Here is a 13,997-nt window from a genome sequence, read left to right as displayed (position 1 = left end):
TCTGTACAGATTTCTGATTTTTAAATTTTTTTATGGACCACCTACTGAGATAATCATTCAATTTTAACTACCTGGGGTTTTGTCTTCTGTTATTACATGTGAAGTTAACTCTTTTTAATCTGGCACTGATGGTTGGCGTGCCTATAGCAGATACCAGGGTAAGTCTAAAGGGCTTTCAGTTTTCAGAGAATTCAGCAACTGTTGCCTAAGTGATTTCTGAAAATCCTAATGCCACAGAAATTCCACATGGTTCTTTACATTTCCATTGCTCATGCCTATATTCATTACCACCACTCAATCCCTACTCCATGTTATATATTACGTTTTTACTATTTTGCTTTATTACTAAAATGGGAGTATCTAAGAATTTGCCCATAATAGTTGCATTCAGAATTCTCAAGAGTCAAAGAAAAGTATCTTCATGGAATTGTCTACCTGAAAATGGCACATAGAGGATATTATAATTATGTGTATAATTATACCACCAGGCATAATTTTAATTATTCTCAAATAAATGTTGAATAAATGATGAAACCGGTATAAGGAATTAAATATAAAATAACAAGGTACACTTTGTAAGTTTAGGATCAGGGAAGGATTTATTTCCTTTTATAAAATAATATATACCAGGAGCTTTGTATGAGGCTTGATACTGAAAAATGTTTTGCACATTCATAGAGGATTAGTATGTTGTTAATGTTCTTTCACTGTCTTTTATCCTATTAAGTATCTTTGGATCTAGAGATTAATTCTGCATCTTCTTAAATGTTCATTATCTGCCCACTCCTCTCTTCAGAATATTCTAGTACCTTTTCTACTACTATTCCTCTTTTTGCTCATTGGTACTTGAACTAGGAAAGCATTTGAGTATTTTGAGTAAAGGAGCAATACAATTTGACATATTTCTCAAAAGGATCATGTTGGCAGCTGTGATGAAAATGTATGTAGGTTGAGGGGGTGGTGGGCATAGGAGCAGGGGTTAAATATAGACAGGTGAGTGTGAGCAGTTGAAATTGCAATTCTGTTATTGTGAATCCAGTTCTAAATTTCTTATCAGTTTGAGGGCACCTGGGTGGCTCAGTGGGTTAAGCTGCTGCCTTCAGCTCAGGTCATGATCTCATGGTCCTGGGATCGAGTCCCACATCGGGCTCTCTGCTCAGCAGGAATCTGCTTCCCTCTCTCTCTCTCTCTCTGCCTGCCTCTCTGCCTACTTGTGATCTCTCTGTGTCAAATAAATAAATAAAATCTTTAAAAAAAAATAAATTTCTTATCAGTTTGAGAAACTTAACAATTGCTATTTTCTAAATAGGTTGCCAAAGTGATGGTTGTGGGGTGTGGGGAAGAGCATAATAGATGGAAAACACTAACTTCTCAAGTACTAATTTAGCATTTGAGATCTTAGGGTTAAGGTATTTGAATTGAAGTTAATTGTCAGTAATCTTTCTGGGTCTTTTTTTTTTTTTTTTAAGTATTGTAGCTTTTGATGAAATGATTGAGCCATACAGACTTCATGAAGATGACAAAGAACAAGATATTGCAGATAAAATGAAAGAAGATGAACCATGGCGAATAACAGACAATGAGCTTGAACTCTATAAAACCAAGGTATTCTGTCTGTTCTGCTTTCTTTTTCTTAATATTCCATTGATTTTTTAAAAAATAAGGAAGACACAAGTATCAGGAACTGTCATTTGTTACGGGAGGAATAAATTCAGTCTCCTCTAAATTGGATCTGTATGTGAACAGTGTGTATAAATCCTCAGTTCTTTTCTAAATTAAGGGATGGATATTTTTATTACAGCAAAATTCCTTTGATTTCTTTTTGTTTACTTACAAAAAGTAAGTGAAAAGATTTCTTTTTGTTTACTTATAGCTCTATGAACTACACTAAATTCTACTTTTCAAATGGTTCAGGAATGACTTTGTCCTGTTTCATTTCAGACCTACCGGCAGATCAGGTTAAATGAATTATTAAAGGAACATTCAAGTACAGCTAATATCATTGTCATGTAAGTGTTGTCTATACTAAGATTTTCTTGAGCGTTCATTTTATGATGTTGCAATTTGGATCAATTTCCATGCCAAGTACATACCTACATAAACCTCGGTAATGACTTAACAGTTATAAGGAAGAAAAAACAAACTTTTGTTAATATACTTTGCTTTAAGCATATAGAGAAATCATTTAAGGGGGGAGGGAAGTAAAACAAAAATCTTAACCTTAAGTTTATATGAATCTAAGTCATTCTTTTTTCATAATAGTTTATTCTGGAATTTTTCTTTTATCTTTTTTCCCACCTTTTAAAAATTCCTTAGCTTGAAGGACACCACGACATAGCCATTAAGTCTTCGTGGAGTATGAGGGCCTCAAGTTAAAATTTGGACCCCAGGGTGAGGTGTGAGACATCTGGCTGGCTTAGTCAGAGCATTTGACCCTTGATGTGGGGGTTTTGAGTTCAAACTCCACATTGTAGGGTAGAGTGTACTTCAAATAATAATTTTTTTTAAAAGTGTAAAAAAAGGAAAATTTGGACCCAGGACAAAATCCTTATAGAAATAATACCATCAACTTATCTTGGGGATGAAATTTTAAAAAGTGGTTCCTGTCTGAGTCTACACCCCTGTGTTTCACACACAAATTATACAGACAGACGTTCTGTCCTCTCTTGGATCTAGGGGCTATCTGGCTGTTCTTTTACTGAGTCAGATTAGTTACATATTACTTGAACCCAGATTTTCTCCATCATGGAGCCAGGGTCCTTAGATAGGTTAAAAAAAGGTTCAGGCCTCCAAAAATAGGGCAAATGATGAAATAAAGTATTACCAGATGATTGTTATTTTGATTAACAGAAAACAATACAACAGGAAATTTCAGCTTTTGCGGCTGCTGATCAGATATCTGTAATGGAATATGTTAAAACAGAAATCTGGAAACACTCCCCAGAGCAGCTGGTCACTACTACCACTATCTACAGATAAAAATCAAAGCCAGGGCACCCGGGTGGCTCAGTGGGTTAAGGCCTCGGCTTTCAGCTCAGGTCATAGTCCCAGGGTCCTGGGCTCGAGGCCCGCATCGGGCTCTCTGCTCAGCAGGGAGCCTGCTTCCTCCTCTCTCTCTGCCTGCCTCTCTGCCTACTTGTGATCTCTGTCAGATAAATAAATAAAATCTTAAAAAAAAAAAAAAATCAAAGCCCAGAAAGATAGGAGAAGTTGAAAATTAATACGTAGAATTAATTATGTTTGAATCTCATTTACCCATGTGTGGTTTCTGCTTTCTTACTTTAGGTAGAAACATTCCTTTCTCCTAGAAGAATTCTATCCTTATTGAGGAAGGGCAAATGAGAGGTTTAACGTTAGATACCAAATGTGTTGCCATTTATAGAAATACTCATTTCTGTTCTTATTAGGTGAATTTTTAAAAAGCTTTTGTTCAAACATGAAAAAGGGGGAATAGTGATATGAGTATAGTCACTGCTATACCATGTTCACAATTTGCCTGCACTCCAAAATGATTTATATAACCACTGTACTCTTAGTTACTATTATTAGTGACTCAATATATAATTTTTATTACAGGTTTTTTTTTTTTTTTCAACTTAAATGCATGGCCTCATTCCTTTCTTTTTTGATACCAGGAGTCTGCCAGTTGCCCGGAAAGGTGCTGTCTCTAGCGCTCTCTATATGGCGTGGTTAGAAGCTCTTTCGAAGGACCTACCACCAATTCTCCTCGTCCGAGGGAACCATCAGAGTGTCCTTACCTTCTATTCTTAAAGGCCCTGTACAGTGGACAGCCCTCTAGATGGTACTTGAGTGCCTAGTGAAGTCACTGAAATCTTCAATGACACATTAACATCACAATGGCGAACTGTGACTTTTCTTTCACTTTTTCATTAATTTGAAAGCACACAGGGAAGTTGCTCCACTGATATGTGTATGGAGACTTCAGTTTTAGTCAGTTCTGTATTTCAGTCTTAATGAATGATGATGATTCCTTGTTGTTGGACTGAAGCTCACGAGAGTAAAGTTTTCCTTTGCTACTTGAATAGCAATAAAAGTGTGTTATTTTGTGATTGATGAAAGGAGTACAAAAAGCCTTTAGCCTTGAGGTGCCTTCTGAAATTAACCAAATTTCATCCATATATCCTCTTTTATAAATTTATAGAATGTCAAATTTTGCCTTCAGCTGTTATTTTCGTTTCTAGTCTCTCCCACTTAAAATGAAATGGACGCTGTTTTCTTCTTCCATTGACCAATTAGTGTTGAGTACTGTATGTTTTCTATTACTTTTATAAAGGTATCTGTTAGATACTAAAGGCAAGAATTAGGGCAGGTTAATGAAAAATGCAAAAAAAAAAAAAAAAAACCCAAAACAGACAAACAAAAAATGGTAGCCAAAAAGTGACCCCAAGGTTAGGTTTGTAGGGGTATGTATAAATTGTGGATCTAGGAAAAGAAGACCCAATAAACCTTTCTTTTTTTTAAATCTCTAATTGGCTGTTATTTGTATTTTTATTTGAAATCTTAGGGAAGGGTGAAGATTTATTCAGTACTTCTGTATACCATGCTGAAAAATCCTGTATTGCCATTCTTTAGACCAAAGTCCTCAAAATCATTTGTATCTATAAGAAGAGAGATCTGTCCTAATTTAGAGTTTTCCTCAAATTTTGAGGGACTTTTAGGAAATGCTAAAAGATTTTTCCTGAAAATTAGACAAAGCAATGTCATTAAGTAAAATATTTCAGTAAACAATATGTGGGATTCCACTATACATATCCTTTATAAATCATTAAAATTTTTAGTGCTTCATCAAATGGTTAAATGGACCACTGGTTTCTTAGTGAAATGTTTTTAGGCTTAATTCATTCAATTGTCAAGTACACTTAGTCTTAATTAATATACTCAGGTTTGAACAGATTATTCTGAACATTTAAATTTAATCCATTCTTAATACTTTAAAACTTTTGTGTTAAGAAAAACTGCCAGTTTGTGCTTTTGGAATGTCTGTTTTGACATCATAGTCTACTAGTACAATTTTGACAGTGCATATGTACTGTTACTAAAAGCTTTATATACGATTATTAATGTGAAGTTTTTCATTTTTTATTCAAGGAAGGATTTCCTAAAAACATTTCAAGGGATATATGTCTACATATCTGTATGTGTGTATGTATGTGTATATGCATACACAGATGCATATGTGTATATAAAATGACATTTATGTTGCTGGTTTTTTGCATTTTAAAGTGATCAAGATTCATTCAATTAACATTTTTTTTGTTTCAGTAGACGTAAGTTCAAAATTAGATTGAAAGATACAGGATTCACGGAGTTGGTGATCATTTGAAGGGCACGTAACTTCGCACAGTTACTGTTCAGTGATAAATGGAGAACACGTCCTCTACTGTTCGTTGGTATGAATTTTGGTGGTGAAGAATATATGCAGATTTTCATGAATCTTGGTAGATATTGTTAAAATCACTACTGCTGTCAGTAGTGCAGTATTTTTGCTGCATGAGCATAAACGAAATGAAAAGTGGAGATCTGATCATTTTGAATTCAGAATGTTAAAATGAAGTAATTGTTTTTCTAGGATTTTTGTTCCCCTTCATTATAACTCATAGCATTGTTCCCTTTATTGCAGGTTTTGTAGTGTTTCAGGGGAAGACCGTAGAAATGTCATATACTCAGTAAACAATACCATGTTTGAACTTTTTAAATGGATAATAGGGCATGAACTGAGTGCTGCTATCTTGAAAATGTGCACAGGTACACTTGTTTTTTGTTTTGTTTTGTTTTATTTTTTTAAGTTTTTCCCATTCAGGAAACCATCATTGTGATCTGTACTGCAGGAACCAAATGTCATGCATCTTACATATGTGTATAAAGTACATAAAATATATCTAAATATGCATAATGGGGGGAGGGTAATATTGTCTGTGAAATAATGTAAGAAGCTTTTCACTAAAAAAAAAATTACTTTCATTTAACACTAGACACCAGGTCAAAATTTTCAAGGTTGTTGTAGTACTCTAATAAATTTCAACAATTCTTAGAGATGCAAACTAGTGTTGAAGCTATTCTAGTTTATTTTGTTTATGCTAAATTTGATTATTTTAATGCCAATTTTTTTTTGAGTTCTAATCATTGGTGATAACTTGGAAATAAATATGCAATGGCATTTGACAGTTCATTATTCCTATAGGTAAATACTTATTGGGTTTAGAGAGAATGGTGTTAAGCTGATGATTAATTAAATCATATTTATTTGTTACATTATTTCATTGTATTTTAGGTTTCCTTTTGCATTCTTTTTATATGCTTTCTGACATTACCTATTTTTAAAGACTATGGAAATAATTTAAAATTTGAGCTCTGGTGGATGTTTATCTACTAAGTTTGAAATGTAATATTTTGATAATACTGTACTATAACTGTCACACAAATGCTTTTCTAATGTTTTAACGTTGAGTATTGCAGTTGCTGCTTTGTACAGAGGTTACTGCAATAAAGGAAGTGGATTCATTAAAACTATTTAATGTCTACTCTTCTGTTGTACCTGTTTTATTAAACTTTGGCGACTTTGTGATGTACCCTCGTTTATGTAACTGTTCTTTCACGATGTCTGAGTTGTTTACTGGCTTTTACCTTTAAAATTCATATGTTAGAAAGTTGTTTGATATTGTACACTATCCCTAAGCCTTTGAAATAATCACTATTGATACTTGACAGTGTCATTGAACTCTAGAAGATGCAGCTCATTTTGATTTTTTTAAAGTGATTTTACTTTTCTAATTCTTTTTAAGTTATTTTATTTAAGTTATTTTAACAAAAATGGATCCATAGTCTCTGTCTTTTCTTCAGACGATTTTTGGCTAAGCTAATGTACAGTTTTATAACTGTACATTTCTCCTTTGAACATTATAATAAGTGTGTTATATACGCAGACAGTTAATTTTCTCTCTCTTACTCTTGGGAAAGCAACTTGGAGCAATGTAGGGAATTTCCCGAGGTCATGTGGTAAATCAGTGAAGAATGTTGGCCCAGAGCCCGGATCTTTCATCTCCAGGGATATCTCTGTTACGCACTCACTACTGCCTGATCCATAACTCAGAGGGTGCATAGACCAGCCATTTCCATATTAGACATCCAGTATTGCCAATGAGTGTGTGCTCAGGTAATGTGGACTCTGATTAGAAATAGTTTGGCTACAGTCTGGCTTAATAGATCTGAAACCAAATATCAGTGTCCATTGCATGTTCTTTGCTTCTTGTTTATTTTCCAAAAATCTATTCAGACTAGTGACTTCTTCGGGGAGTTAAAAGAGAATTCAAAGGCAACTACAAATGTGACATTTTCTAGTATCAGAGCATCCACCGGGTTTCAAAACAGGAATGGAGTTCACCTTCCAGCCAGTATGTTTTGTTCCTTCACCAGTAAGAAAAGATAAATGCCTCTGACACAATTCTGTCTTGTATGTGTCAACAGGATGTTTGTAGGTTTACAGCAAATAGGTAGTAGTTTAATGCTTGACTGTTTGAGTAAAGATGGGACAAATCCTGGGAAACACTCACCAGAAAGTACTGTTTAATTTAGCTAGTTTAGGTAGTAGATACCCAAAATGTGTTGGTGGGTTAACCAGCTCGATATACTTGTTTTTGTAGACGAGTAAAATACCTAAATGTCTAAGTCCTGTTGCTCTTTATGGAATCGGGCGGCAGTGGTCAGAGACCTCTTTCCCTTGTGATAGGCATTTTGGGTAGGCTATTAAATAGCATTGAGAACTTAAGCCCATTTTCTCCTCTTAAACCTACCCATGAATTTTGTGTTAGGAGTGAGCGAGTATTGTTTTAGAGAAAATGTGACGGCCTTTTAATTGGTCCCCGCCCCCTTGTACAGCCTTACCTGTGCTTGCTCTACTCCTACATCCGTAACTCATCCCCAAAAACCTGGCATCGTGTCCACACGTAACCTTTGTTCCCCTCTTCTCAAGTATGAATGCAAATTAGCAAGATGTTCTGACCACAGCTGCAAGGAGATTGTGTTTTTTTGATCCACAGCATAGGATCAGTGATCTGTGGACACTGAACGCAGAGAGGTCTGGGACTCAGTACTGGTCAGAATCTCATTAGATAACTGCTGCCACTTTTGAGATGGGGAGAGAAACATGGACATTCTGTTCTGGTCTAAAAGGAAGCCGTTTACAGGGTGGTTTTACGGCTTATATCTCTAATGACGGATAAATCAGAAAAGCTGTAAAATGAAGCGGGCAGAGTTTTTTATTTACATACAGTACACATCAAGGCATATTAACAACTACTTCAGTGAGAGACAATTTTACTTTTTTGGATGTACATTTAGCCCCAATTAAGCCACTTTTGAAAGAAGGTAGTAACGGTTTGAAAAGGGAGCTAGAGGGGTTTATCCAAATGACTGATAAGCCACAGATTATTTTTATTACAACCGCTCGACTTTTTTGCTTAAGTCTAAACAACTCTCCTTCAAGTTCCTAAGAAACTTAACTAGTTAAGAAATTTAAAAGATGACAGGGATGATTTGGGAAAGGGGGAGGGGGCGGGGAAGGTGGAAAGTTAGGCTTCAAGGAATATTCGGGGATTGTGAAAGATCAGCCTCTTCATGGCCAAAAGTCTTGCCCTCATACTTCCTTCTGGGAAACAGTGGATGGTGAAGAATAGAATTAATTTCTTCTTCTGTATTTCAAAATCCTTTGATCATAATGCGCATCTCTGAGCTACATGGTACTGATCTCAGAGGTGTACCCTACATCCTTGAGGTAGTCTATGACTTTCCCATCAGTAAAGATAATCCTTTGTTTACTGTCTATGCACCTGCGAGTTCAGTGTTATTGACATAAGTTTCACACATGGGCTTTTCTCAGAAAGTTGATAGTAATGAAACACAGGTGTATTATGCATTGATACACTAACTAGAACAGTGGTGTGCTTCAGAATCATCTGGAGAGTTTGTTAAATCCTACAGTACTCCTGCCGAATCTCTTCTGCATGAAATTTCTCCCCTTCACATCCGCTGCTTCTCAGGATAGCCCTCCCTTCTTTATGGCTCCCTTTGTCCTTTACGCACGCCCCACTCCTTTCTTCCACAGCACATGAGTAATTCCATCTCCCCTCATACCAGCCGTGAACTCAAATAACCCTCCAAATGCCTCGTGGCTTTCCTTTTATATTAATTAGTTGTTTGTCAGTGGCAGGAATAGAGCCCAGAGCCGGCGAATAGAGAAAGGAAAGCCAGGAAGACAGCCGAGTTCAGGGACTCTGTAAAAGCAGAGACTCAGAGCAGCATCCTTAGCGCTCTGTCTCTCATCCTTTCCCTCTCTCTGGTTTGCCTCTCCAGTCTTGACGTGACTCTTCAGGTAGACTGTCACCACGGAGAGTGATCAGTGACTTCTGGAAAAAAAGGGGGGGGGCACTTGGGTGGCTCAGTTGGTTGAGCGTCTGCCTTCCGCTCAGGTCATGATCCCAGAGTCCTGCGATCAAGCCCCACATCGGACTCTCTGCTCAGTAAGGAGCCTGCTTTTCCCTCTCCCACTCCCCCTGCTTGTGCTCCCTCTCTCACTGTCTCTGTCAAATAAATAAAATTTAAAAACAACAAACACAAAACAAGTAGTTGGGCAGCAACTGTAGTTGAAAGATGGCATGTTGTCAGGGGGAGCCATACCCTCTCCCTTGGGTTTGCCCTTAGAGTCTGGGGTTTATGCGGCCCCAGAACTGACGGAAGGGCCTTGGAGTTTCGCTTGCCCTGGCTGGCTGCTGCTCCAGGGGCTGCGCTGCCCAGGCTCCAGCAGTTGCTTCCGAGGTAGACAGCTCTACAGGCCTGACGTCAGCTGCCACCACCTTTTTATAGGTTCCCAAAGCTCTGCACTCAGCACTTCGTATCTGTTCCAGCCCTCCTGTTCCACTCCAGCCCAGCAGTCACACAACCGTGCCCAGCTGTCACACTCAAAGTGGGTGCTCAGAGGCCACTGGGCAGAGCATTCCTGCCCCTCTCAGCCATGGCAGTTCCATCTGGGGCACCTGTTTTTTCTTTTCTCCTTCGGGTGGTATCTCTCAGGTGTTCCCACTCACACCACAGGGCAGGATCTCCCCAGCCCTGGTATAAGAACCAGCTCTGCCTTCTCTTCCTCTTTTCCTGATGAGTCTTCATGGACAGGAAAATGCAGGCAAGCTCCAGATCACAGAAGTAACTCCTTTTCCTACAGCATCCAGAAATGCAGTAACCATTCAGAATGCAATAGCAGTCTTCCCTCACCAAAACAGGCAGAGCATACTTTTTCTAAAACAACTGAAAACAGTCTGGTTAATTTTCTCTATTATGTTGCATTAAATCTCAATAGGTCACCCTATTACCCTTGAACACCAAGTCCAACAAATCTAAGAAGCATGGTACAGGATTAACTTCTCTTTGGGAAGATACTCATTCGTCCTCAGACTGAGGTGGAGAGAGGCAGAAATTTGAGATGTTTTGGAGAAATATTCAATAGGATTGAGTGATGGGTTCTCCTCCTGTGTGTTGAGCATGAGGAGGGGGTCACTCATGGTGCCTTGATGGGTTGAGTATTTTCTTCCTCCTAATTTGGGAAAGATGGGAAAGAAAAGAGAATTCCCATCAACTAAACACTTCTTATGCTATCTGTTTACATATTTTAGCTTACTTAACTTTCACCAGACCCCTCTGGAGCGGGGAGTATTTTCCTCATGGTAGAGCTGAGAAGCAAGGCTTAGAGGAGCTATGAGCACAGTAAGCAGTGGAGTCAGGGCAGGAACCTGGGTCAGTTTCTGGAAAAAGGTTCCTCCACACTTCATTTCTTCTCACAGAGGGGCCTTCCAGTCCTTTTATCCTTCATAACTTATCCGAAAAAACATGGTCTCCTGTAGTAAACAGAAAATCATATTCCTATCACTGAACTATACTAATGTCTTTCTTCCAGGTCACCTTCTAAAAAGTTCAAGAGACTGGGGAGCCTGGCTGGCTTGGTTGGTAGAGCATGCAACTCTTGATCTTGGGGTCGTTGAGTTTGAGTCCCAAAGTTCAAGAGATAGCTTTGTTTATCAGTTATTCTAGTACAAATTCATCCAACAGAACATGTCAGCTCTCTGTGCAACCTGAGCTCCATGTGCAGCTTTCTGCCAAGAAGCAAATTTTGTGCCATGGTTTTACCAGTAGAAGAGTAACTTTGACATTTTGAATTACTTAAGCCTGTTAGAGGTATGATCGTGACTTTCCCTCTACAGACTGCTACTTGCAAGACAATGGTATCTTTTGGAAATTAATGACTATTTCCATAGGTTGATACCTTATAACATACTTTTATAGGATTATAAGGAAAAATTTCTATGTGATTTAGGTCATTTCTAAAGAGGGGGAGAATAAAAACAGAACATTTCTTCTCTGGATTTGTTTCTTCAGTCATGACACCTGAAAAAGTTAATGGATGTGATAAAAACATTCAAAAAGTGTGTCTCTTCTAGGAAACAAATCCAATCAAGAGATGAGAAACACATGTAAAAAAGGAAAGGAATATTTGAAGTGTATAAACTTGGAAATTATACAAGCATGCTCTAGTCAATTTAAACTAAAAAAATTTCAGTGCATAGTGACTGATAATTAACAAAGGATTATTAAAATGGACACAGCAAGAAGTAGAAAACTTAAACAGCATGGAATGAATTGAACGTAACTTAAGTGCTATCTCCAAAGAAGGTTCTGGTCCCAATGATTTTTTTTTTTTTTTAGTTTTTTTAATTAACATGTAATATATTATTTACCCCAGGGGTACAGGTATGTGAATCATCAGGCTTACACATTTTATAGCACTCACCGTAGCACATATCTTCCCCAATGTCCATAGTCCAACCACCCTTTCCCTTACCCCCCCCCACACCCCAGCAACCCTCAGTTTGTTTTATGAGATTAAGAGCCTCTTATGTTTTGTCTCCCTTCCGATCCCATCTTGTTTCATTTTTTCCTTCCCTACCCTCCAAACCCCCCCACCTTGCCTCTCAAATTCCTCATATCAGATCATATGATAATTGTCTTTCTCTGATTGACTTATTTTGCTCAGCATAATACCCTCTAGTTCCATCTACATCATTGCAAATGGCAAGATTCCATTTCTTTTGATGGCTGCATAGTATTCCTGTGTGTGTGTGTGTGTGTGTGTGTGTGTGCACGCGCGCACGCGTGTGTGTGTACCACATCTTTATCCATTCATCTTTCCATAGTTTGGCTATTGTAGACATGCTGCTATAAACATTTGGGTACATGTGCCCCTTTGGATCACTACATTTGTATCTTTAGGGTAAATACCCAGTAGTGCAATTTCTGGGTCATAGGGTAGCTCTATTTTCAACTCTTTGAGGAGCCTCCATACTGTTTTCCAGAGTGGCTGCACCAGCTTGCATTCCTACCAAGAGTGTAGGAGGGCTCCCCTTTCTCCACATCCTTGCCAACATCTGTCATTTCCTGACTTGTTAACTTCAGCTATTCTGACTGGTGTGAGGTGGTATCTCACTGTGGTTTTGATTTGTATTTCCCTGATGCTGAGTGATGTGGAGCACTTTTTCATGCGTCTGTTGGCTACCTGGATGTCTTCTTTGCAGAAATATCGGTCCATGTCTTCTGTCCATTTCTTGATTGGATTATTTGTTCTTTGGGTGTTCAGTTTGATGAGTTCTTTATAGATTTTGGATACTAGCCCTTGATCTGATATGTCATTTGTAAATGTCTTCTTCCATTCTATCAGTTGTCTTTTGGTTTTGTTGACTGTTTCCTCTGCTGTGCAAAATTTTTTGATCTTGATGAAGTCCCAATAGTTTATTTTTGCCCTTGTTTCCTTTGCTTTTGGCGATGTTTCTAGGAAGAAGTTGCTGCAGCTGAGGTTGAAGAGGTTGCTGCCTGTGTTCTCCCCAAGGATTTTGATGGATTCTTGTCTCACACTGAGGTCTTTCATACATTTTGAGTCTGTTTTTGTGGGGGGTATAAGAAAATAGTCCCATTTCGTCTTCTACGTGTGTCTGTCGAATTTTACCAACACCATTTGTTGAAGATGCTGTCTTTTTTTTTCCAATGAACATTCATTCCTGCTTTGTCGAAGATCAGTTGACCATAGAGTTGAGGATCTGTTTCTGGGCTCTCTATTCTGTTCCATTGATCTATGTGTCTGTTTTTGTGCCCATACCATACTTTCTTGACAATGACAGCTTTGTAATAGAAGTCTGAAAGTCTGGAATTGGGATGCCACCAACTTTGGCTTTCTTTTTCAACATTCCTCTTGCTATTAGGGATCTTTCCTTGTTCCATATAAGTTTTAGGATTATTCCATTTCTTTGAAAAAAATTGATGATATTTTGATAGGGATCCCATTTTACAATTGCACCCAAAACCATAAGATACCTAGGAATAAGCCTAACCAAAGAGGCAAAGAATCTGTACTCAGAAAACTATAAAGTACTCATGAAAGAAATTGAGGAAGACACAAAGAAATGGAATAATTTCCATGCTCATGGATTGGAAGAACAAATATTGTGAAATGTCTATGCTACCTAAAGCAATCTACATGTTTAAAGCAATCCATATCAAAATACCATCATTTTTTTTCAAAGAAATGGAAATGCTTTCTGTGCCTCCTGAATTTTGATGCTCCTCCCCTTTGCCATATTAGGTAAATTCTCTACTATAATTTGCTCCAATATACCTTCTGCCCCCCTCTCTCTTTCTTCTTCTTCTTCTTCTTCTTCTTCTTCTTCTTCTTCTTCTTCTTCTTCAACCCCAATTATTCTAATATTGTCTCGTCTTATGGTATCACTTACCTCTCAAATTCTCCCCTTGTGGTTCAGTAGTTGTTTATCTCTCTTTTTCTCAGCTCCTTTATTCTACATAATTTGGTCTTCTACATCACTAATACTCTTTTCTGCTTCATTTATCCTAGCAGTAAGGGCCTCCATTTTTTATTGTACCTCATT

General features: G+C 37.7%; 1 protein-coding gene across 2 annotated transcripts in view; it reads left to right on the top strand.

Moving 5' to 3' along the window:
- SLC12A2 (solute carrier family 12 member 2) overlaps positions 1-6,542 on the top strand; it is a 105,974-nt gene extending 99,432 nt beyond the window's left edge. For both annotated transcript variants that reach the window (XM_082723097.1, XM_082723098.1), the window contains 3 exons: positions 1,470-1,605; positions 1,942-2,009; positions 3,636-6,542. In XM_082723097.1, coding sequence (XP_082579223.1) covers positions 1,470-1,605; positions 1,942-2,009; positions 3,636-3,771 — 340 coding nt within the window. In that variant the 3' untranslated portion in view covers positions 3,772-6,542. The remainder of the gene's footprint in view (positions 1-1,469; positions 1,606-1,941; positions 2,010-3,635) is intronic.
- The last annotated feature ends 7,455 nt before the right edge of the window (positions 6,543-13,997 follow it).

Source organism: Mustela nivalis, assembly GCF_964662115.1.
Source record: "Mustela nivalis genome assembly, chromosome: 3".
NCBI lineage: Eukaryota > Metazoa > Chordata > Mammalia > Carnivora > Mustelidae > Mustela > Mustela nivalis.
The sequence above is the reverse complement of the archived record's forward strand: the minus strand, read 5'-3'. Positions and strand labels throughout refer to the sequence as shown.